This window comes from Notamacropus eugenii, chromosome 6 (genome assembly GCF_028372415.1).
Source record: "Notamacropus eugenii isolate mMacEug1 chromosome 6, mMacEug1.pri_v2, whole genome shotgun sequence".
NCBI classification, from domain to species: Eukaryota; Metazoa; Chordata; class Mammalia; order Diprotodontia; family Macropodidae; genus Notamacropus; species Notamacropus eugenii.
In genome coordinates, this window is record NC_092877.1 from 235,871,534 (window position 1) to 235,895,615 (window position 24,082).

Here is a 24,082-nt window from a genome sequence, read left to right on the forward strand (position 1 = left end):
TCAATTTAGAAACCACCCTGGCTTTATTTATAAACTTGGAAACATAAAACTATATATGAGTTATTGTTATCCTTTCCCCCCAAATAAAGCTGTTGACTACATCTTGATTGTTGCTATAATGCACAGAATGAAACAACAAAAAAGAGTGGGGGTCCTATTTGAAGCGACAGAGAGTGACCTGTGGTCACATCATTTTGGCTGCAGTATCTTTTGTGCCTCTATAATCACGTGTTCTAAGTATTATAAATTCCTATGATTACTATTCACCAGATACAGACATACTTTGACCCAAAGTTACCCCTTTCAAGCTCTAGTGTTTCAGGAAGAAATCTGTGTTAGTTACCTGATTGTCTAGAGTTTGATCTCATCTCCTTTCAACTTTTTTTTTTTTCCAGATGGAAGAGTCCTAATTTTTTTAGTCTGGTCTCATAGAGAAACTCATCCATCAACTTGATTCTTTTAGTTATTCTTCTCTGGACCTTTTCCAGCTGTGTGAGGCATTTCTTGAGGTGTGTGTAGAGAATAGGATTGCACACAATAGTTAAAGTTCAGACATGCTATGATTTTATACAAGTGTAAACTGCTGTTCTTTTTGTTTCTAATATCCTTATTTATTTCAATCTCCTAAACCCTCCTGGACCGGTCCAAGTTTCCCCACATCTTAATTGCACAATTGGTTATATCTCTCTATAAAATATTCTATTTAAAAAGGTCTGATTAAACCAGATAATAAACAGTTAAAAGTGTAGGAATAATGACTTTCCTATTAAAGTTGCAAAGTTGTGAAGATCAAGAGACAATAATATGTAAAGCACTTTGTCAACATTAAAGCTCTCTATGTTAGCTATTGTTGTTATTTCCTATTCTCTGAAACACCAGCCCTAGAGGGTATTTTCCAGACTCTTCATTTTTATTCACATGGCACTGATTTTAACAAGATATGGGAAGACTGGGTTTGGTAAGATAAGCTTTTTTTCCCTATTACTTAACATAACAAAGACCTAAAATATTGCGTATATTATGTTCTCAATATGAGTATTGAAATACAATTAATGGACTGAATTTGATGCCTTCCAATCCTTGAAAACATTTTATAAAGGTAGCTTTTCCATGTGCCAATTTAAGAGTCAGTAAGAGTTAAGTGGGTGAGACTAAGTGCAAAACTCAGAAACGGTTTCAAGTCATACTACTGATAAAACCTGACTGTGTAACCATGAGCAAATCATGCAACCTTTCAGTGCCCGCTGCAAGTCATTAAGACTATAAGTCACAAAGAAGATGGAGACAAGATGATGGAGAAAAGGCAGCCACTCACCTGAGTTTTCCCAAAAACCCCTCTGAATACATTTAAATAATGCCATAAAACAGAATCACAAAAGACCAGGGTGAAATGATTTTCCAGTCAATGACTACTTAGAAGTCAGTAGGAAAGGTCAGTCACATCTGGGTAAGAGTGGAACATAGTTCACCACAGGCTTTGCCAGAGAAGACCCAGTCCCAACAAACCAGGATCAGGCCTTAGGAGATACTGAAGCAGTAGAAGGTGGTAGCAGCATGTAGTAGCAGCAGCCACAGCAGCGGCAGCAACACCTGCTTACAGAGCTCTCAACACACCATCAGCAAGGAGATCAAATAACTCATCAGAAGATTACAGGGGTCTTCTTGCTGGCACTGGGGTTAGGACTCTGTTGCTTTGCTCCCATTCAGATCCTGATCTCATTCCTGGGTAGCAGTCCTAAGTCAAGGAGGAGTACTAGCCTAGCAGCAGTGGGGGGGGAGACCCTCCTCACATTTTCATGGCAGAAAAGAGTGCTTGTGGTCACTCACAGACCAGAGCACAGTCCAAGAGAGTAGTAATCACCTCTCCTTAGATCATATCACCTTGGAAGAACTGAAAACTTACAAGTCTGTAGAAGTATCTTTGGAAACAGCTGCACAAAAACCCTGAAATGTGGGACAGTGTACACTCCACCCTGGAAACATAGCCCCACTTTAATAAAGAGTGGAAAGTCAAGAAATAGAGTGAAAAAGTGAACAAATAAAAAAAATGACCTTAGAAAGCTACTGTGGGGACAAGGAATATCAAAGGGCACACTCAGGAGAAGATAATGAAATTATCTCCTATATCCAGAGTCTCCAGGAAAAAAATGTGAAATGGCACTAGGCCACAGAAGGGTTCAAAAAGGATTTTGAAAATCAAGTAAGAGAGGTAAAGGAAAAACCAGTAAGAGAAATGAGAATGATGCAAGATAATCATGAAAAATTAATAGCCAGATAAAGGAGACACACAAAAATGTGGAAGAAAATAATATCTTAAAAAACAGACTAGGGCTTTTTTCTCTCTGTTGTTTGGCCTTTTCTGGTTGTAGTACCTGTTAGTTCATGCTGTGGTGTAAAAATGGCTAAGTCTAAGAACCATACCATCATAACCAATCACGAAAATGGCACAGAAATGGAATCAAGAAACCTAGGACACAGAGATACTAGTGTCTGAAAGGGGTTCACACCAAGTTTCTGAGAAACATGAACTTTGCCAAGAAACACAGCAAGAAGGAGCTCAAGAAGATGAAGGCCAACAATGCCAAAGCCATCAAGACCCAAGCAGAGGCCACCAATGCCCTGAGCAACAAGGCCTCCAAGGCCAAGCTCCTCAGACACAAGATGCCCAAGACTAGTGCCTCGTGTACTGGTCACAAGATGGCCACAAAGCATCTAGGCTCTAGGGTCAGCATCAAATGTCCAGGCCCCAAAATCATGAAGCTTAACTCTAAGGTTGCCAGAACCACAGGCCCCCAGGTTGGCAAGCCCATTGACTCCAAGGCTGCTAAACCCACTTACACCAAAGTCACCAACTCTGCCACCAAGTTCAGTCAGTCTGATTCCAAGGCTACCAAATCTGGCCCCAAGGCCTCCAAGTCTGATGCCAGGGTCACCAAGTCTGATTCCAAGACTGCTAAGTCTGAACCCAAGGCAGCCAAGGACACAAAGCACATTGATTCTAAGGTTGCTAAGCCTACTGACTCCAAGTCTGCTGAATTCAAACCCAAACAGGCTGCTAGTCCCAAACCTTATTTAAATCCTAAACCACCATTTATTTTTTCCAGCCAGAGGATGGTTATTCACTATTTTGTACAAATAAAGGAAATGATGAGTGATTTAAAAAAAGATGAGGCCAAATGGTAAAAGAGAAACAAAAAAAAGCCAATGAGAAAGAGGCACAAACATTCATTTAAGAAAAATACTCCTTAAAAAGTAGAATTGGCCAAATGGAAAAGAAAGTGCAAAAGCTAACTGAAGAAAATAATTCATTAAAAATTAGAATTGAAGAGAGGATTCTGGGAAGATGGTGGAATGGGTCAGAAAATTCCAAACTCTCAAGATTTCTCCCCACAAAATACATGAAATAGGGCAAATACAGAGTGCTAAAAATAAATAAGAGGAAGTAGCAGAACAGGGGTCCTCGTAGGATAATCAAAGAAGAAGTGAAGAAAAATCTTAGGATGAAGTTTAGTTCCAATGAAGAGTAAACATCTCCAGGCTGTGGACTGGATGTGCTTAAATAACAATTGGCAAGGTATTTGGTTAGCTCGGTTGGGAAGCTGCCTCAGTCCCAGTTACAAGAACTTTTCTCCTGGGGATAATGAGGGGAATTTGGCATCTGAGCTGGGGAAGATTGAGGGAACCTCTGCTGACAAGGAATGCCTGACCCAGCTTTGCTACAGAGATTCAGTGGCAGGGCATAAAGGAATCAGCACATACCTAATGAGTGCAGAAGCAGTGGATAGGGGACCCTGCTGGCTGTGGGCACTTAGAGGATGCTGGAGGTCTCAGTTTAGGTTGCTGGCCAGAGGGCATAACTGAAGGATTTGAGGTCAGAAGCATTGCCACCCCCTATAATCTAGGACTAGAGGTGATTTTTTTTAATGCAGAGGCAAAGGAGAAAGAATCAAGAGTTACTATGGGAATAGAGAAGACCTTCATCTTCAGAAGAGGATGCTGAAGCAAAGAAATCCACTCCTCACCCCAAAGAGTAATGTCAAATGGTCACCTGCCTGAAAGAAATTCAAAGAAGAACTTTTAAAAGGTTTTAAAAGTCAAATGAAATTGATTGAGGCAAAACTAAACAATGAATCCAGGAAAAACAATAAAACCACAAAAAGAAAATCAACCAATTAGAAAAGGAGATCCAGAATCTTAAGGAAGAAAATGACTCCTTGAAAATCAGAATTGGGGGATTTCTGGGAGCCAAGATGGTGAAGTAAGCAGTAAATTGGGTTCACTCTCCTTTATGGACTTCTGAAAAACCCAGATAATAGTGTCCCAGGAAAAGCCTGGAACAGCAGAGCCAGTGGAAAAATCTGAGGGAGCACTCTTTTAGCCAGGGAAACATGGAGGATTGTAAAGAGAGGTTCATATCACTTGGGTAAAAGGGGAATGAATTACAGAATGGGAGGCACCCAAGCAAGCCAGAAACAAGCCCCACCTCAGCAAGCCAGTGGAAGATACTGAGCCTCAGCATGGTGGAGCAGGGAAGCAACATCAAAACCCCCAATTTGACTTAATGTAGACAGGAGAATCTGTAGATTCCAGCTCAGAGAAAGACCAGGTGTGCCCCTGCAGGTGTTTCACTGCAGCCACAGGCATGTAGGCATCACTCAAAAGCAGACCTCCCCATTTTTCAGCAAAGTCCCAGGCAGGCAGGCATCCTCCAGAAGTTGAACCTCCCTGTGCTTTTGCAAAACCCTGGAGAAACACAGAAAAACTGCACCTGGTCTCAGTACATTCCAGAGACTACTAGTTGAGCAACAGGTAAGCTGTTAGACCTCCACAACCTCCAGCTGCCAGCACCTGAGGCCCCAGCACACAAAACCAGAGACCAGGTACCTGGCTTCTAGCACAAGAAGCTTAGAAGGGTGCCACCCCACCCCACCACCACCCCTTGCCACAGTGTTGCAGTAGGAGAACTCAAATTTAAAAGCCAGGAAATAGGCAGACAAGTTGCGCATGAAGCAAAATTGAAAAGTGAGCACTGAAAACTACTATGGTGACAGGAAAGAGCAAAACGCAAACTCAGAAAAGGACAACATTGTCAATATACTTACATCTGAAACCTCAAAGGGGAATATGACTTGGACTCAAGCCCCAAAAGCCTTGTTGGAAGAGCACAAGAAAAATTTTAAAAGTCAAATAAGATAGGTAGAAGGAAAAGTGGGAAAATAAATGAGAAGTATGCAAAAGAGAGTCAACAATTTGAAAAAAGAAGGACAAAGATTGAAGAAAACAAGTGCTTAAAAAGTAGACTAGGCCAATATGATGAAGTAAAGGAAAGGACTCACCTGAACTCTCCAAATACCTTTAAAACTTACTCTGTACAAAGTTTAGAGTAGCAGAACGCACAAAAGGACAGAGTGAAACAAGTTTCCAGCCCAAGACAACTTGGAAGGTCAGTAAGGAAGGTTTGATGTATCAGAATGAGAGAGGAATGCAGTCCAGTGCAGACCATATCAACATAGACCAGATACCAGCAAACCCATAATTGGCCTACCCAGAAAAACTGAGTATAATTCTTCAGGGAAAAAATAGACATTCAATGAGATAGAAGATTTTCAAGCATTCTTAATGGAAATGCCATAACTGAATAGAAAATTTGACTTTCAAATACAAGAGATACATAAAAAGATACACTGGAAAGGGAAATCATAAAGGATTTAATAAGGTTAAACTGTTTACATTCCTACATGGAAGATGACATTTGCAACTAATAAGACTTTTGTCGTTAAAGGTAATTAGAGTCGATAGATAGATAGATAGATAGATAGATAGATAGATAGATAGATAGATAGATAGATAGATAGAGGGCACAGTTGTGAGTTGAATTTGAAGGGACGATATAAAAATTAAATTAAGGGGTGAGAGAGGAATATACTGGGAGAAAGAGAAAAGGAGAGGTAAAATGGTGCAAATTATTTTGCATAAAAGAATCAAGAAAAGCTTTTACAATGGAGGAGAAAAGGAGAGAAATGAGTGGGAATGAGTGAACCTTACTCTCATCAGTAATGGCTCAAATAGGAAAAAAAAAGCATGCATACACAATAGGGTATAGAAATCTATCTTATGCTACAGGGAAGTAGGGGGGAAGGGGACAAGAGAAGGGGTAGTGGTAATAGAAGGGGGGGGCATATGGGGGAAGGGGTAGTCAGAAACAAAACACTTTTGAGGAGAGACAAGGTGAGAGGAGAGAGAGAATAGAATAAATGGGGGAGAAATTATAGTGTTTGTCCATTCTCAAAGAGGACCATGACCTCAAGATGATGACCTGACTTGCAGTTGACTTTGATTGGAGTGAGGGAGGGCTGTGCAAGGTCACCAGCCTCACTTTCTTCTCCTGAGCCATCTGGGTCCAGTGGCCTGATATTCATCAAGATTACTGGAGATGACCCAGGATGCAATGCAAGACACTGGCCCTTTTAAGGTCCTATCACATTCTCACTTTGAGTGAGATACACCCATTCAATGAATAGCCTTCTTTAAGTAATTACTCAAGGGATGGCCACTTTCATTAAAAAGAAAATCAAACTTGGAGGGGAAGACCCTCAGGGTCCCTGGGTTAAAGAGTAAAAACTACTATTTAGTAATTACTAAAATAAAAAAAATAGGGGGAGGAGAGGTAGGATGGAGGGAAATACAGTTAGCAATAGTGACTGAAAAAATTTTGAAGCAAGTTTCTCCAATAAAGTCCTCATTTTTGGAACATACAGAGAATTCAGATGAATTTATAAAAATTAAGAACCACTGTTCAATTGATAAAAGATCAAAAGACATAATCACTTTTCAGATGTTATAATCAAAGCTACCCATAGCCATATGAAAAAATACTCTAACTCATCAATGATTAGAGAAATACAAATCAAAACAATTCTAAGCTACCAACTCACACCTATTAGATTGGCTAATGGGACAGAAGAGATAAATGATGAAGGTTGGAGTGAATATGGGAAAAAATGAGGCTTTAATACAGTATTGGTGGAGTTGTGAACTGATTCAACCATTCTCTATAGCCATTTAGAACAGTACCCAAAGGACTCCAAAGCCATGCTTATTGTTTGACCTAGCAATATTATCACCTGACCTATATCCCAAAAGTGATAAAAAATAGGAAAAAGACCTATATGTAGAAAATTATTTACAACAGCTCTTTTCTAGGGGTAAAGAACTAGAGGTTGAGGGAATGCTCATCAATTATGGAACGGCTAAATAAACTGTGGTATATGATCATGGTGGAATAGTAATGTGCTCTATGAAATAATGACAAAAATGCTTTCAGAAAAATCTGGGAAGATTCACACAACCTGATGCAAAGTGACGTGCACTGTGTACAAAGTAATAGCAATATTGTTACAATGATCAGCCATAGCTATTCACAGCAATACAATGACCCAAGACAATTTTTAAGAATGTATGACGAAAAATGTTATCTATTGCCAGAGAAAGAACTGCTTGTGTCTTAAAAGAGTTTGAAGTATACTTTTTTTACTTTATTTTTCTTCACTTTTGTTGTCTATGTTTACTTCTACAATATGACTAGTAACAAAATATATTTTACATAACTACGCATGTACATTGAATTGCTCTCTTCTCAATGAAGGGGGTAGGGAGTGAGGAAGAAAGAACATTTGCAACTCAAAGTTTTAGAAGTGAACGTTGAAATTGTTTTTACATGTAATTGGGCAAAACCAATATACTAAACAACAAGAGACTATAATTACAGACTAAATGATGATCTACTTCAGTAGAGTAAACTTTCACATTGGCCATTCCCCATATGCATGAAATCATTGGTCTGAGTAGGAAGAAAAGAAAGATTACATAGCCATGTTCTTGGACATTAGACGAAATGGTATTCGAGACAGTATAATAACTTGTGGATAAAAATATTTAAGAATAATGTCAACATTTGCTTTTGGATTGGGATAAACAATTCTGCTGAGAATCAAAAATCTCCATTTATGTTATGTTAATCAGTCTACTGAAAGTACTTCCATGCATACCATACTACATGTAACATACTACTTGGAAAGAAAGCCACAGAGGCTTTTAGAATGTTATAACCTCTTTGGGATATTACCATTTTAGAATCATTAGACAATTAATACTGATGTAAGTACAAGAAAGATCCCATCAAAAAAATTCTATTTTTCTTGGATTTTATCTCAGTCATCATTAGATTGGTTGGTATCTTTTGTTCTTGAAGAGTATCAAAATGATGTTACCATGATAAAGTCAAGCTTCCATGTGTCCAACTCAGACTGATCAGATCAATAGGAGCTCAGAATGCTCTACCACAGATTGGCCACAGATAATCCATGTAATAGTAAAATGATATGAGTGATGTCTTTTGATTTGTGCGCAAATTGGATTTAAGTAAGGCAGAGTTGCACAAAGTCGTCAGCCTCACTTACTCCTCCAGAATCATCATAGTTGTGTGGTAGGACAGAATCAAGAAGACTGGTGATGGCTCAGGATGCAGTGGATGACCCTGGTATCTTCAGTGTCTGACCAGACTCTATGTGCTCCACATCACCTACTTCAGCTGCCTTCATGACCATTGGAACAAATTGTTCTCATCCACCCATTCCACCAGGGGAAGTCTTCACATGCTTGGGGTAGACATCCTCCTAACTCTCCAATGGGTTTGAAACCCCTTGGTAACCATCATTAGATAATATTATGTTAGTCCCACAACATTATTTTATTTTGTTTGTGTGAGAACACATCCATAGAGAGGACAAGGATGTGAATGGAGGAGTTGATATGATTGATTAGACTTAACAAACTGGAACTCAAAAGGACATACTGCAACATAAGCATGAGAGAGTGATGAACCTAGCAAAGCTGAACATGAGTGGATCACAACCTATCTATGACAGTAGATAAAATTTAGACAATTGTTTCATGGTCACAGGGGTTAAATGATTTGTTCATAGTCTCACAACTTGTAAAGGTTAAAGGCAGGATGTAAATCCGTATCATTCCTGACTTCAAGACATATATTCTCTCCATGATGAATCTTTCAAAATAACATTAAAAAATTTTAAATTCTAAATTCCTTTTACTAATTCTTTTGACTCAATTTGTAAGCTATTTAGAATTAGAGATCTTGGTTGGTGCATTTTTTTAAATTAAAATTTATGCTTCTTGATTTAAAAATTATTTAGAGAAGAAAATATAAAATGCTTAATTAAGATTGTGCCCATTACTGGGAAATATAAGAATTTCAGCTACAAAATGCAAAATCAAGTAATGAGATTTAGTATTACTCCTGAATATCTGTAAAAGTAGGCAAGAAATTTCATAATAACTTCTCCATGTGGGATTTTCTCCTTCCAGTTCTCTACGGGAAGATTTATGGAACCATCACAAAAGCACCTCCAGCTACTCTTACTAGGTGCCTTGGTAATTTAAATGAGGAGATCTTTCTTATTCATTAGTAGGCCAATGTGGCCTATTTGGGTCATATGGAAGCCTGAGTCACATGAGTCTGAATCATATGGAGCCTGTTGTGGGAGAAATTTGCTGAATGGAAGAGGCAAAGATCCAGCAGAGCTGAGAGGAAATTAGTGAGAGAGCAGTGGGAACTGAAGGATGCAGGCAAGCTTGCAGCTGGCTATGACTGTAAGAAGGGCATTTTGTTTAAGGGAAGCCTGCTTGAGATTTATTTAATGGAGCTGGTTTGTGGGAAGCCTATCAGGAGGAGGGCTTGGGGATGACGTTGTCCTCTGCATCGTTATTGTATATACATTTTTGTTACTATGATGGATTTGGCTTTCTAGTGTCTAAATAAATGTTTTGGTTCTGTCTTCCATGTGTGGAGTCTGTTGTATTTAGCAATTCAGAATTGTGCCAGGTTATTCATGGCTGCTGTGGGTGCTGTGAGTACTGCATTGGCACTACACTAGGTTTCAATAACTTATCAGATGGGAAATCTCTTAGATAAAAATGTCCTGAATCATTTAAATTAATATAGGCAAGAGATAATGATTTCCAAAGTCCTACTTTACATTTCAAAGCATCCATGGTTTTATTGATGTGGGTACTCCAACCACCAGTCCAAGTAGCAAGTCATTCATAACTTTACATTCTGTGTAACTCTTAAATGTGCTCTTTTTTGAATTCTCCATTGAAAATCTATTAAATACACTGGAGGTCTTCCTATTTGTCTTTAGAGATTTTGGAGTTATTGACACAACAATTAGTCTTTTATCACTCTCACTTAATACATGACCAGCAGACCTCTTCTCCATTTGTATTTGTTCTACACAATACCTTTTTTAACAATTCATCCATATGTCATTTAATGTTCTTGAAATCCTCATGAATGATATCTGGAAGGTACTAAGAGAAACAATTCTGATAAGAAGAAAAATGGGGAGATACCCCCAAAACCCAGGAATTTTGGGTTTCAAAGAGTACATTACTGTCCTCATTTGTTTCTTTATATTATGTTTTTTATATTTATATTATGTATACATATATACACATAAATATACATATGCGTATATATGTATATGTGTAAATATATATAACCTGCACTCATGATCAACCTCTATTTTTATGAAGCAGCAAATTGTTTTGATAATTGCAGCTTTGTAGTATACTTTGAAATCTGCTAGGACCCCTTCCCTTTTTTTTTCATTGATTTCCTTGACATTCTTGATTTTTTGTTTCTATATATGATTTTTATTATTTTTTTCTAGCTCTATGAAGTAATTCTTTGGTGGTTTGAAATACTAAAAAATAACTAGATTATGTAGCATTAACTTTTGCATTATATTGGCTCAGACATTCCTACAGTAATGAATATTTTTCCAGTTATTTAGATATGTCTCCATTTGTGTGTGAAGAATGTTTTATCATTGTGTTCACAAAGCTTCTGAGTATGTCTTGGCAGGTAGATTCCCAAGTATTTTATTCTGTTTCTAGTTAATTTAAATAGAATTTATCAACCTCTTCTTGATGAGTTTTATTGGCAAAATACAGAAATGTTGATGATTTATGTTCATTTATTTTAGATACTGCTACATTGCCAAAATTATTATTTCAACTATTTTTCTTATTTGACTCTCTAGGATTACCCAAGTAAATAATCATATTATCTTTAAAAAGTAACAGTTTTGTTTCTTTTTTTGCCTGTGTTTATTCCTTCAATTTATGTTTCTTGTCATTGCTAATAATAGCACATTTAGTAAAATATTGAATACTAATTGTGACAATGGAAATCATTGTCTCACCTCTGATCTTATTGGAAAGATGTCTAGCTTATTCTCATTACTCATAATGCTTGCTCTTGGTTTTAGATAGATGCTACTTGACATTTTAAGGAAAGCTTCTTTTATTTCTATGATTTCTAGTATTTTAAACAGGAATGAGTACTGCATTTTGCCAGTCTGTATCTACTGAAATGATCACGATTCATGCTGTTTTTCTTCTTAGTGTAGTCATGCACACTTACAGTTTTCTTAATAGCGAACAAGTCCAGCATTCCATCACTCATAGTGCATGATCTGGGTAGATACATTGCTGGAACCTCCTTGCTGGTACTGTAATTTATTGTGCATTGATAATCACTAAAAATTTGTACAATAATTTTCTTTCTCTGTTTTTAATCTCCTTCATTTGTTTATCAAGATATTTGGGTGTTATAGAAGGAACTTAGTAGTACCCATTCTGTACCTGTTTTCCAAGTAGTTTACGTAGTATTAGATTTAATTGCTGTTCAAATGTTTAATACAATTTACTTGTAAAAACTATCTCATTCTTGAGTTTTTCTTTAGGAATTAATTTGTGGCTTGCTAATTTTTTTCTAAGGTAGAATTATTTGATTATTCTATTTTCTGTTCTACTTATCTGAGAATATATATGTGTGTGTGTGTGTGTATTACATATATATATTAATAATTGTCATTTAAATTGTCATTTTGCATTTTATATGTATCTAGGCATACAGTTGGGCAAAACAGCTCCTAATAATTGCTTTTTTTTTTGCTTATTAATTTACCTTTTTCTTTTCTTTTCTTTTCTTTTCTTTTCTTTTCTTTTCTTTTCTTTTCTTTTCTTTCTGATGAGGCAATCAGGGTTAATTGATTTGCTCAGCGTCATGCAGCTAGTAAGTATCAGGTGTTTGAGGCCAGATTTGAACTCAGGTTCTCCTGACTGCAGGACCAGTGCTTTATCCACTACACCACCTGGACACCCCTTAATCTTTTTTTGATGCTAGTAATTAGATTTTCCTCTTTTTTTTAGTCCCATCAACCAAAGACTAAACTATTTGATTTTTTTTAAACTTTAGGTACCAGTTTTATTAGCTCATTTAAAAAAATTTTTATCCTCTGTTTTCTTATTTGTTAATGGGGATAATCATAGTATCTACCTAGTTGTTGTGAGGACCAAATGAGATGATATTTTTAGATATTTACATATACTGAAACACATTTTAAATGGTTTATTTTATCATCATGCTAGTGGAAAGCAAGGAAAGATATGAACTAGATGGTAGTATAGTTTAGTAGATTAAGAAAATGTAATGAACTATTGCATGAATAGGATGAATATAGAGAATCATGGGGTGAATTATATGAATTGATGCTAAATGAAATAAGCAGAACCACAAAAATAATATACAAAATGACATTAATGTAAATGAAAGAAACAACCACAAAACAAAAGAAACCAAATGTTTTAAATAATAATAACCAAACATGGTCCCAAGGAAGAAATAAGAGAACATATATCCCCGTATTTGTTTGTAAAAATGAGACGCTGGGTTTGGAACATTGCAAAAAAAATTAGCCTAATAATTTTGCTTAACTTTTTCCTCTTTTAAAATACACTTCTTTGTTTATTTTTATACAAACACGTTATTATACTGTATATAACTCTTGAGGGGAGGAGAAGGGAATGCATTAGTATATACTATAGATTAGCATGGTGCCTGGCTTCAGTAGGCACTTTGTAAATGCCTATTGAATGATATACAAGCAAAATGTGTGAATTAAAATATATTTGAAGGGAACAATGGGATTAGAATTCATTAATGTAGCTGTATTGACTTTGAATGAGGTTTCCTGTGAAGTATTCCAGAGGTATGTGTTTGGCCCCTTGCTGTTGAACATTCTAATCAGTGTCTTTATATATATATATATATATATATATATATATATATATATATATATATATATATATATGTATGTATGTATGTATGTATATATATATGTATGTATGTATGTATGTATATATATATGTATGTATGTATGTATGTGTGTATGTGTGTGTATATGTGTGTGTATGTATGTATATATGTGTATATGTGTGTATACGTATATACCATATGTATATATACATACACACACTCATATATATGTGTGTATATATATATATATATATATATATAAATGTTATGCTTATTAAATTGTCAGGTGACAAAAATCTGGGGGAAACAGGTTACAAAGGGATGATAAAGTCAAAATTTCAAAAAGGCTCCCAACTTGCTAGAATATTGAGCTGCATCAAAGAAGAAGGAATTAGACAAAGATGAATGTAAAATATTATATTTCACTTCAATATAGTTTTCACTGGTATAAGATTAGAGGCATAATTAATTTTTATGAAGATCTAGGGTTTTAATGAACTTCAGATTCTATATGCATCTGCTATATGAGATGCTGCCTAAGAAAGCTAATGTCGGCTTAGTCTGTGTCAGGAGAGTCAGGGCATCTAGGTTAGTAGAAATAATAGCTCTGCCATATGCTGCCCTTGTCAGACCTCATCTGGAGTATTGCACAATGTTAATTTTAGGAAGGACATTCATTACCTGGAGAGTATAAAAAGAAAGGCCATCAAAATGGAGAAGGGTTTTGAGTTCATGTCAAGGAACTGCAGTTAGAGAAAGAGGAATGTTTACTTTGGACAACACAAGACTTAAAGATAGGATAGCTATCATCAATTACTTGAAGGGCTGTTTCCCAGAAGGATGAAATCTGCTCTACTTGACATCATATGGCAATAGGGGCAAATTATAAAGCAGCACAGTAAGGGTTGAAATAAGGAATGGCTTTCTGATAATTATGGGTATGACAATAGAATTTAATTCACATAAAGGTTCAATGAAATACCTTCTGAAATGCCACCTAATTCTGAGATTCTGGCACTATGTTATAACCTAATCTATGAATTTTCACTGACATTTGAATGACCAGAAATTTTAATTGTATGTGTGGGTATGGATATGTGTACACCCACACTGACACACACATACATATATATGATGAAATTAATATTAAAAGTTAAACACACGGTGATTATATCAATAGAAGCAAAAGAAAGTTTTTAGTTAAGTACAACATTCATTTATGTAAAAAAACACTTAAAAACACACACACATTAAACATAGTATATAAGAAAGTGTATAATGTATTTTTCCTGAAATTGATTTTTAAAACCTAAAACTATCAGCAAGTATTATTTACAATGGAGACAAGTTAGAAGCTTTCCCAGTAACATCAGGAAACAAGAATTCCCAGTCACCAATATTATTTAGTATTATATTGGAAATTCTAACAATAACAATAAACATAGAAAAAGAAATGAAAGGACTCAGAAGAAGGAATAACGTAATCTTTCATTTTGCAGATGAAATGATGATATACTTGGAAGATCCCAAAGACTCAAATAAAAAATTAGTTGAACCAATTAACAGTTTTAGTAATATAGCAAGATATGAAGTAAATTCATGTAAATCAACAACATTCCTATATATCACAAACAAAACCCTGCAAAAAGACATAGCAAGAGATACCCCATTTAAAATAACTCTAGAGGGGTGGGGAACCTGTGACCTTGAGGTCACATGTGGCCTTCTAGGTCATTGGGTGCAACCTTTTGATTGAATCCAAATTTTACAGAATAAATCCTTTTATTAAGGGTATTTATTCTGTGAAGTTTGGATTCAGTCAAAGGGTCACACTTGAGGACCTAGAAGGCCACATATGGTCTCAAGGTCACATGCTTTCCACCCCTGCTCTAGATAGTATAAAATAGATGGAAGTTTATACACCAAAACAAACCTAAAATTATATGAACAAAATGACAAAAAAAAACATAGAAATGAAAATGAAACCAGATTTAAATAATTGGATAAATATTAATTATTCATGAGTTGGTAGGGACAATATACTAAAAATGATAATTTTACCTAAATTAATTTTCATATTCAAAGCATACCAATGAAATGATACCCAAAAACATTTTTACTCAATTAAAAAATAAAATTCATTTGGAACAGCAAAAAATCAAAGAACTAGTAAAAAAATATGTAAAGGAAGGAGGTTTAGCCTTACGAGATCTTAAGCAATACTATAAGGCAGCGATTATCTCAATTGTCTAGCAATGGCTAAAAAAAAAGAAAGGTAGGTCAGTGGAGCAGAGCAGACAAAACATATTATATACTACATTACTTATAATGCAGTAACCTTGTATTTGGCAAGGGTAAAGATTTAAGATTTGGGGATAAAAATTCATTTATGGTAAAAAAAAATATCATTGGAAAAAAATGGAAAGCAGTCAGGTGGAAATTGGCAATAAAACAATATCTTCTACCATGTACCAAGATGGGGTCAAAATGAATATATCGTATATATATCTACATATATATATATATATATGTATGTATATATATATATATATATATATATATATATATACAGAAAGAGAAAAAGAGACAGAGACAGAGAGAGAGAGAGAGAGAGAGAGAGAGAGAGAGAGAGAGAGAGAGAGAGAGAGAGAGAGAATAAGGTGAATTTGCAAGAACGATGTAAGAAAAACTTAAGGGATAAGAAAGAGCACAATGTGTGCAGAAGGAATGGAGAAATAAAATAGGGTAAATTATTTCACATGAAGAGGCACAAAAGACCTATTTCAGTGGGAGAGTGGGTTACAAGCACTGCTTGGACCTTACTCTCATCAGTTTAGGTTCAAAAAGGGAATCATATACAAAAGTAGTTAAACATAGAAGTCTATCTTACCCTATAGAGTTGTAAAGGGGGAGGAGATCAAGAAAAGGGGTGAGGGGGAAGGCAGATCAGGGGAGATGGTAGGCAAAAGTAAAATACTGGCAAGGAGGGAAAGGGTGAAAGGAGAGGAGACAGGAGGAAAAACAGGATGGAGGGAAACACACAGGTAGTAATCATAACTGTCATGTGAATGAGATGAACTCTCTCATAAAATGCACATGGGAAGAAGAGTGGATAAAAAAACTGAATTCTACAGTATGTTTGTTTATAAGCACAGACACACACGGAGTAAAGGTCAAAGGCTGTGGTAGAATATAACATGCTATAGGTGAAATAAAAAAAAGTGGAGGTAGCAATTCTGATCTCAGACAAAGTAAAAGCAAAAGCAGAACAAATTAAAAGAGATAAGGGAAGAAATTATAGCTTGCTAAAAGGTAACATAGACAATGAAGCAATTTCAATAATAAATATGTAGCATTCAAATTTGGTATTTGGTATAGTATCCAAATTCCTAAAGGAGAAGTAAAGTGAGATGCAAGAAATAGAAAGCAAAACTAGACTACTGGGAAACCTCAACTGTCTCCTTTCAGAATCTGACATATCCAACCAAAAAACAGAAAGGAAATAAACTGAGATAAATAGAATATTAGAAAAGTCAGATATGATAGAGTTTCGGCTTGATTTAGATGTAAAATGTGATACCAAAACAAATTAGAAGAGCAAGAAATAATCTACCTGTAAGATCTATAGGGAGGAGAAGAATTCATGACCACACAAGAGACAGAGATCATTACAAAATATGAAATAGATTATTTTCATTATAACAAATTTAAAAAGATTTTGTACAAACAAAACCAATGCAACCAAGATTAGAAGGAAAGCTGAAAGATAGGAAATAACCTATATAGAAAGTGTTTCTGATAAAGGCATCATTTGTCAAATATATAGAGAAATGAGTCAAATTTACAAGAGTACACGTCGCTATTCCATTGAAAAGTGGTCAAAGTATATGAATAGACAATTTGCAGATGACAAAATCAAGACTATCTCTAAGCATAAGAAATACTCTAAATTGCTTTTTATCAGAGAAATTCAAATTCAAACAACTCTGATCACTTCGTACGTATCAGACTGGCTGATAAGACAAAAAAAAGGAAAAACGATAAATGTTGAAGAGCATGCAGGAAAATTGGTACATTAATGCACTGTTGGTGGAGTTGTGAATTGATCCAGCTATCCTGGAGAGCAATTTGGAACTATGCCCAAAGGGCATCCAAACTGTGCATACCTTTTGTTTCTCTACTAGCAATACCTCGACTAGATCCATATCCCAAAGAGATCATAAAAGAAAGAGAAAGGACATATATGTGCAAATATATTTATAGCAGCTCTTTCTGTGGTGCTAAAAATTGGAAACTGAAGGAAGGTCCATTAATTGACTGAACAAAAAGTGATATACACATGTAATGGAATAACATTGTACAATAAGAAGTACTGAGCAGGCTGATTTCAGAAAAACCTGGAGACTTGCATGAACTGACAAACACTAAAATGAGCCAAGTCACAAAAACATTGTCCACAGTATCAGTAATATTGTGTTATGATCATCTATGAATGACTCAACTCTTCTCACCAACACAATGGTCCAAAACAAGTACAAAGGACCCATAAAGAAAAATGCTATCCATTTCCAGACAAAGAATTGATGGACTCTGAATGCAGATCAAATAATTTTTTTTCACTTTAATCTTTTTCTTGTGTTTTTCCACCTTTCATTCTGCTTTTTCTTTTACAATTGTGACTAATGTGGAAATATTAGTCATTTTTTTTCATTCTGCTGTTTTTGTTTTTTGTATCCCCAGTGGTTGGTACAGAGCCTGGAACATAGCAGATATTTAAAATAAATGCTTATTGACTAGTGGACTGTCAGCGACTCCTGTCACCTCCAGGGTGACTATAAAACCTTCTGTTTGGGGTCAAAATCCTTTAAATACCTATCTTCTTTCCCCCAATCTTTTTAGTTTTCTTCTACCTCCATTCCTACAATATCCTCTGTAAAACAGTGATATCGGTCTCCTTACTGTTCCTTGAATAAGATGTGCCATCTCCCAAATCCAGGCATTTTTACTGCCTGTCTCTTGTGCCTGTAATGCTCTCCCTTATCTATCTCTTGACTTCTCTGGCTATTACTGCTAGTTAAAAATCTTACCTCACAAAAAAAAAAAAGCTTTTCCAAATCTCTCTTAATCCTAGTATCTTTTCTCTGTTGATTGTTTCAAATTTATCCTTGTTTGTATTTGGTTAGTTATAATTTCTCTCTCCCATTTGACTGTAAAATTGTGTAGGAACTCACAAAAACAGGGATTTTCTTTTGCCTTCATCTGTGTTCGCAGATGCCTTAGCACAGCGCATGACCCATAATATATGCTTTATAGAAGTTTACTGACGAGCTAAGCTACCTAGCTGTGCGATTCCGGACAAGTCCTTTAACCTATGTTTCCCTTAGTTTACTCACACACACATACATGTACACACATGTACATATATGTGGACATATGTGTGTATACATATATATGTATATTGTGCATTTTTTCTTATTTAGTATTTTATCTTTCCCTGTTACATGTGAAAACAATTTTTTACATTCGTTTAAAAAATTTTGAGTTCCTAATTCTCTCTCTTCTTCCCTCTCCAATTCTACACCTCATGTATATGAAAAGCATTTCAACATAGATTATGAGTGTGTTGTCATGCAAAATATATCCATAATAACTTGTTGTGAAAGAAAATAGACAAAAATCTCAAGAAAAATGAAGAAAGTGAAAAGAAAAGGTATACTTAAATATGTATTCAGACACCATCAGTTCTTTCTTGTGGGATGGCTAACATTTTTCATCATAAATCTTTCAGAAGTTTCTTGGATCAATGTATTGCTGAGAATAGCTAAGTCAGACACAGATAATGATCTTACAATAATGCTGTTACTTTGTACACAGTATATGTCACTTTGCATCATCTCTTGTAAATCTTCCCATGTATTTTTTGAGAGCATCCTGTTCATCATTTCTTACAGTATAATAATATTTCATCATAATCACATACCACAATTTGTTCAGTCATTCCCCAGTTGATGGGCATCCCCTCAATTTCTAATTCTTTGCTCCCACAAAAGAGTTGCTGTAAAGATTTTTGTACATAAAAGTCCCTTTCCCTTTTTTTTCTCTTTTGGAATACAGACCACAATAGTGATACTGCTAGATCAAGGAGTGTGCATGTTTTATAGCCATTTGGGTATAGTTCCAAATTACTCTACAGAATGGTTCGATCAGGTCACAACTCCATCAGGAGTGCCTTAATGTGTCATTTTCCCCACATGCCGTCCAACATTTATAATTTATCTTTTCTATTCTATTAGCCAATGCAATAGGTATGAAGTAGTACCTCCGAATTGTTTTAATTTGCCTCTTTCCAATCAACAGTATCAGAGTATTTTTTTCATATGGCTATATATAGCTTTGATTACTTCATCTGAAAACTGATCATATCTTTTGATCATTTATCAATTGTGGAATAGCTTTTATTTTTTATAAATCTGACTCAGTTCATTACATGTTTGAGAAATGAGGTCTTCGTCAGAAAAAAAAAAAACTTGCTTCAAAAATTTTTTCACAGCTACTGTTGCTAACTGAATCTTGCTCCATCCTATCCCTCCCATTGATTCTCTTTTCTCTCCTTTTACCCTGTTCCTTTTCAAATGTGTTTTCTTTCTGAAAACTCCCTTCCCCAATCAGTTCTCCCTTCAATCACCCACCCTTTCTCTGATCCCTTCCCATCCTACTTTCCTGTATGGTAAGACAGATTTCTATACCCAGTTGAGTATATTATTCCCTCTTTGAGCTAATTCTGATGAGAGTAATATTCGCTCACTTCCTCTTACCTCCCCCACATTTTTTCCTTCACTGTAAGTCTTAAAGAGGTACTCTCTTTTACATAAGATAATTTTCCCCAGTCTACCTAATGGTACATTCCTCTCTCTTACCCCTTAATTTTATTTTTTAGATATCATCCCATCATATTCAACTCATGTCTGTGCCCTCTGTGTGTATATATTCCTTCCAACTACCCTAATAATGAGAAAGGTCTCATGAATTACAAATATCATTGTCCCAAGTAGGAATCTAAGCAGTTCAACCTTATTAAGTCCCTTATGATTTCCCTCTCTTGTTTACCTTTTTATGATTCTCTTCAGTTTTGGATTTGAAAGTCAAATTTTTTATTCAGCTCTGATCTTTTCACCAAGAATGCCTGAAAGTTCTCTACCTCATTGAAGGATTATATTCAGTTTTGCTGGGTAGGTGATTCTTGGTTGTAATCCTAGCTCCTTTAACCTCTGAAATATAATATTCCAAGTTCTCTGATTCATTCACGTAGAAGCTTTCAAATCTTGTGCTATCCTGACTGTGACTTCATGACACTTAAATTGTTTTTGGCTCCCTATAATATTTTCTTCTTGACCTGGGAATTCTGGGATTTGGCTATAATATTTCTGGTAGTTTTCATTTTTGGATCTCTTTCAGGAGGTGATCTGTGAATTCTTGTAATTTCTATTTAACCCCCTATTTCTAATTATGGGACAAATCATGGCAGTTTTTCTTGATAATTTCATGAAAGATCACATCTAGGCTCTATTTTTGATCATGGCTTTCAGAGAGTCCAATAATTTTTAAATTATCTCTCCCGGAATTTTTTCCAGATAATTTTTTTCTAATGAGATAGTTCACATTGTCTTCTATTTTTTTTTTTTATTTTTTGGTTTTCTTTGATTTTTTTCTTGATTTCTCACACAATCCTTAGTTTCCATTGACTCCATTCTGATTTTTGAGGAATTATTTTCTTCAGTGAGCTTTTGAACCTTGTTTTCCACTTGGCCAATTCTGCTTTTTAAGGCATTCTTCTACTCATTGAATTTTTTGGACCTTTTTTATGGCTTGGTCTAGTCTGTTTTTTAAAGTGCTATTTTCTTTAGTATTTTTTTTTGTGTCTCCTTTATGAAACAGTTGACTCATTTTTCATGATTTACTTACATCATTCTCATTTCTCTTCCTGATTTTCCCTCTAACTTTTTTACCTGATTTTCAAAATCCTTTTTGTGCTCTCCCATGGCTGGAGACAAATTTCATTTTTCTTGGAGGCTTTGGATGTAGGAGCTTTGACTTTATCTTTTTCTAACTCTATGTTTTGATCTTTCTTGTCACCATAGCAACTTTCTATGGTCAGAAGTTTACTTTTTTCTCCTGCTCTTTGCTCATTTTCCCAGCCTATTTCTTGATTTTTAACTCTTTGTTAAAGTAGGGCTCTTTGTGCAGGGTGGAGGGTGCACTGTCCCAAGCTCCAGAGGTTTTGTACGACTATTTTCAGAGTTATTTCTAGGGAACTGTAAAAGTTTTCACTTCTCCAAAGGTGCTATGATCTAGAGAGAGGTGTTTACTACTCTCTTTGCCTGTACTCTAGTCCATGAATAACCACAAGAACACTTTTCTGCACTGGAACTGTGAAGAGCCCTCCACTTCTGCCACAAGCTCTGCTACACTAGTGCTCTTCCACACTCTAGGACTGCCTCTCAGGATTGGAACCCAGATCCAAGCATGGGCAAAGTAAGAGAGTCTTGCCTCAGTGGTGGAAAAAAAAAAAAACAACTCCTGTAATTTCCTCACCAGTTGTTCAACCCCCTTACTGTCTGTGGGCAGAGGGCTACACAAGCAGCTACTGCTGCTGCCTGCTGATGATTCAGTCACACTCAAGACCTTCTCCTGGTTTGCCATGGCTGTATTGACTCAGCATGAGCTGGACTGGACTTCCTCTCTCATCTTTGTGCCATAGACCTGCTGACCTTCCAAGTTGTCTTGGGCTGGACATTTGTTTGACTCCATCTTTTTGTGGGTTCTGGCACTCTAGAATTTGTTTAGATTTATCTTAAAAGTCATTTGGTGGGGTTTGGGAGAGAGCTCAGGGGACTCCCTGTTTTCACTCTGCAATCTTGTCTTTGCTCAGTTTTTTCATTTATAAAATGAACATAATATCTACCTCCCAGGGATGTTAGAAAGATCAAAATCTCATATATTTGTGAAGTGCTTTGTGAACCTTAAAATATGATATAAATACTAGCTTATTTATTATCATTATTATCTGGAAACCATTTTTCTTGGCACTAAAAGAACAGCAATAATATAATAATTAGTCTGTTTTCAGGGAGCACTCATTCTCCTGAGAGGATACTATATTTAAGTAAATAAGTATACAAATTTAATATGAGGAAGAGGTAGTAGCAAGCACTAATAAATAAGGGATCAAGAAAAGGCTTATTTTAGGGGACAACATGTGAACTGGAACTTGAAGAAAGGTACAGATTCTAAGAGGTGGAAATGAAGAGGGAGTTTCCTAGCACGTGAAATGGTTTGTGCTTCAGCATGGAAGCAGTACAGAAAGAGCCAAGTTTGGGCATCAAAAAGTAGGCCAGTTTGGCTGAAACAATGAGTTCATGAAAGGGAGTAACAAGCACTAAGTCTGATTAGGTAGGCTGGAAGCCAGATTGTGAAGGTCTTTAAATACCAGATTGAGGAGTTTGATTTTATGCTTCTATAAATTTAAGGTAAATGAATTCATCTGGACCCTCACTGCTACTCAGCAATATTTGCTTTATTCTAATTAACTTCTCATACAGAGACTTTGCTTCTATCATCTAGCTACCATTATCCCATCCCTGTACTTGTGATTGGTGTTATTAACCTCCTACAACACCACGAAAACTCATACCATCAGATCAGAGCTCGTTCAGCTACCTTTCTCTCAGCTACCTCAAAATTTCTCATATTCATCACAAATTCTCTCCTCTTTTCCTTGTATCAAAGAAAAAAGGATCCTACTAAGTTAAGGCTCATATCTCCACTAGTCCAGCCATTCCCATAATCTCTTTCTTCCCAAACTTTATTCATGCTTCCAGATATTCAACCATCTGTGGCTCCCATTTGTCAACTAAAATTACTCCCTTAAAGGTAATTAGTGACTTCCTAATCACATAGGCAACATATTTTTTGTTGTTCTTCTTGGGTTTTTTTGGTTGTTGCTACTATCCTTCCTTAACTTTTCTGCTCTGATACTATTAGCTCCTTCTATCTGGATAATCACTCATTCTTTGATTTCAGAGACATTATATTCTTTTTTCTCTCTCAACATTTATTTTTGGCTTCCTACCCTTGATACTCATTGCAGCTCCTTAAGTGTCCTTTCCCCATTGTTTTATATTCAGCCCTATTTTCTCTTTCTAATATATAACCTCTTCTTGCCCATCTCATTCATCCCCATTACAACAAATTACATTAATTACAACAAATACCATTGTCCAGTTGGTGGTCCAACTATATCTCTAACACTATCTTTAAAACTTCTACCAGAAATCACCATATTCCTTAAGGCTATCTCCATCTAGGTGTACCACTGCTATGGAAATTGCAGTACACTGAAAACTGATTTAACATTTCTCTCCAAACCTGCCCAGTTATGAATTCATTGTTTATGTCAATGACATCACCATTCAGTCAGTTTCCATTGTTTCATTCCACAATATTTTCTTTGACTCTTCCTATGTAGCAAAGAATGTCAGAGTTCAAAGCAAACTCTGAGAGCATCTAGTTCAGTTCCATACTGGAATATGGAATCTCCTCTGCAGTGTTCCCCAAAATGGCATTATGCCTTAATTGTTTGATGAGTTTTCTCACTATTTCCTAAGTCAATCAAAAATGCAGTTAGATATCTCTAAATATTAATGAAGACTCAGGATGACAAGCAAATAGATGGCAATGAATGGATTGTTTGTGCTAATGGATGGAGTTTTTAACTGATGTTTTCACTGCTTCAGCAAATAATTAAATTTTATAGTTCTTTTTTATTCTATCAAGAATAGTATACTTTTTGACTTAATTTTCCCATCTTGTATGTGATATGAAAGGAATCCAAGGGGT

General features: G+C 35.7%; 2 protein-coding genes across 2 annotated transcripts in view; one reads left to right on the top strand and one right to left on the bottom strand.

Annotated features, from left to right (window-relative positions):
• Window positions 1–24,082, bottom strand: part of GPC5 (glypican 5) — a 2,038,323-nt gene that overhangs the window by 700,883 nt on the left and 1,313,358 nt on the right. The gene's annotated exons all lie outside the window — the stretch shown is intronic.
• LOC140510858 (uncharacterized) lies at window positions 2,466–7,929 on the top strand. The gene is made up of 2 exons (XM_072619731.1): window positions 2,466–3,114; window positions 7,849–7,929. The coding sequence occupies exons 1-2, from the start codon at window positions 2,524–2,526 to the stop codon at window positions 7,927–7,929; spliced, it is 672 nt and encodes a 223-aa protein (XP_072475832.1). The 5' UTR covers window positions 2,466–2,523.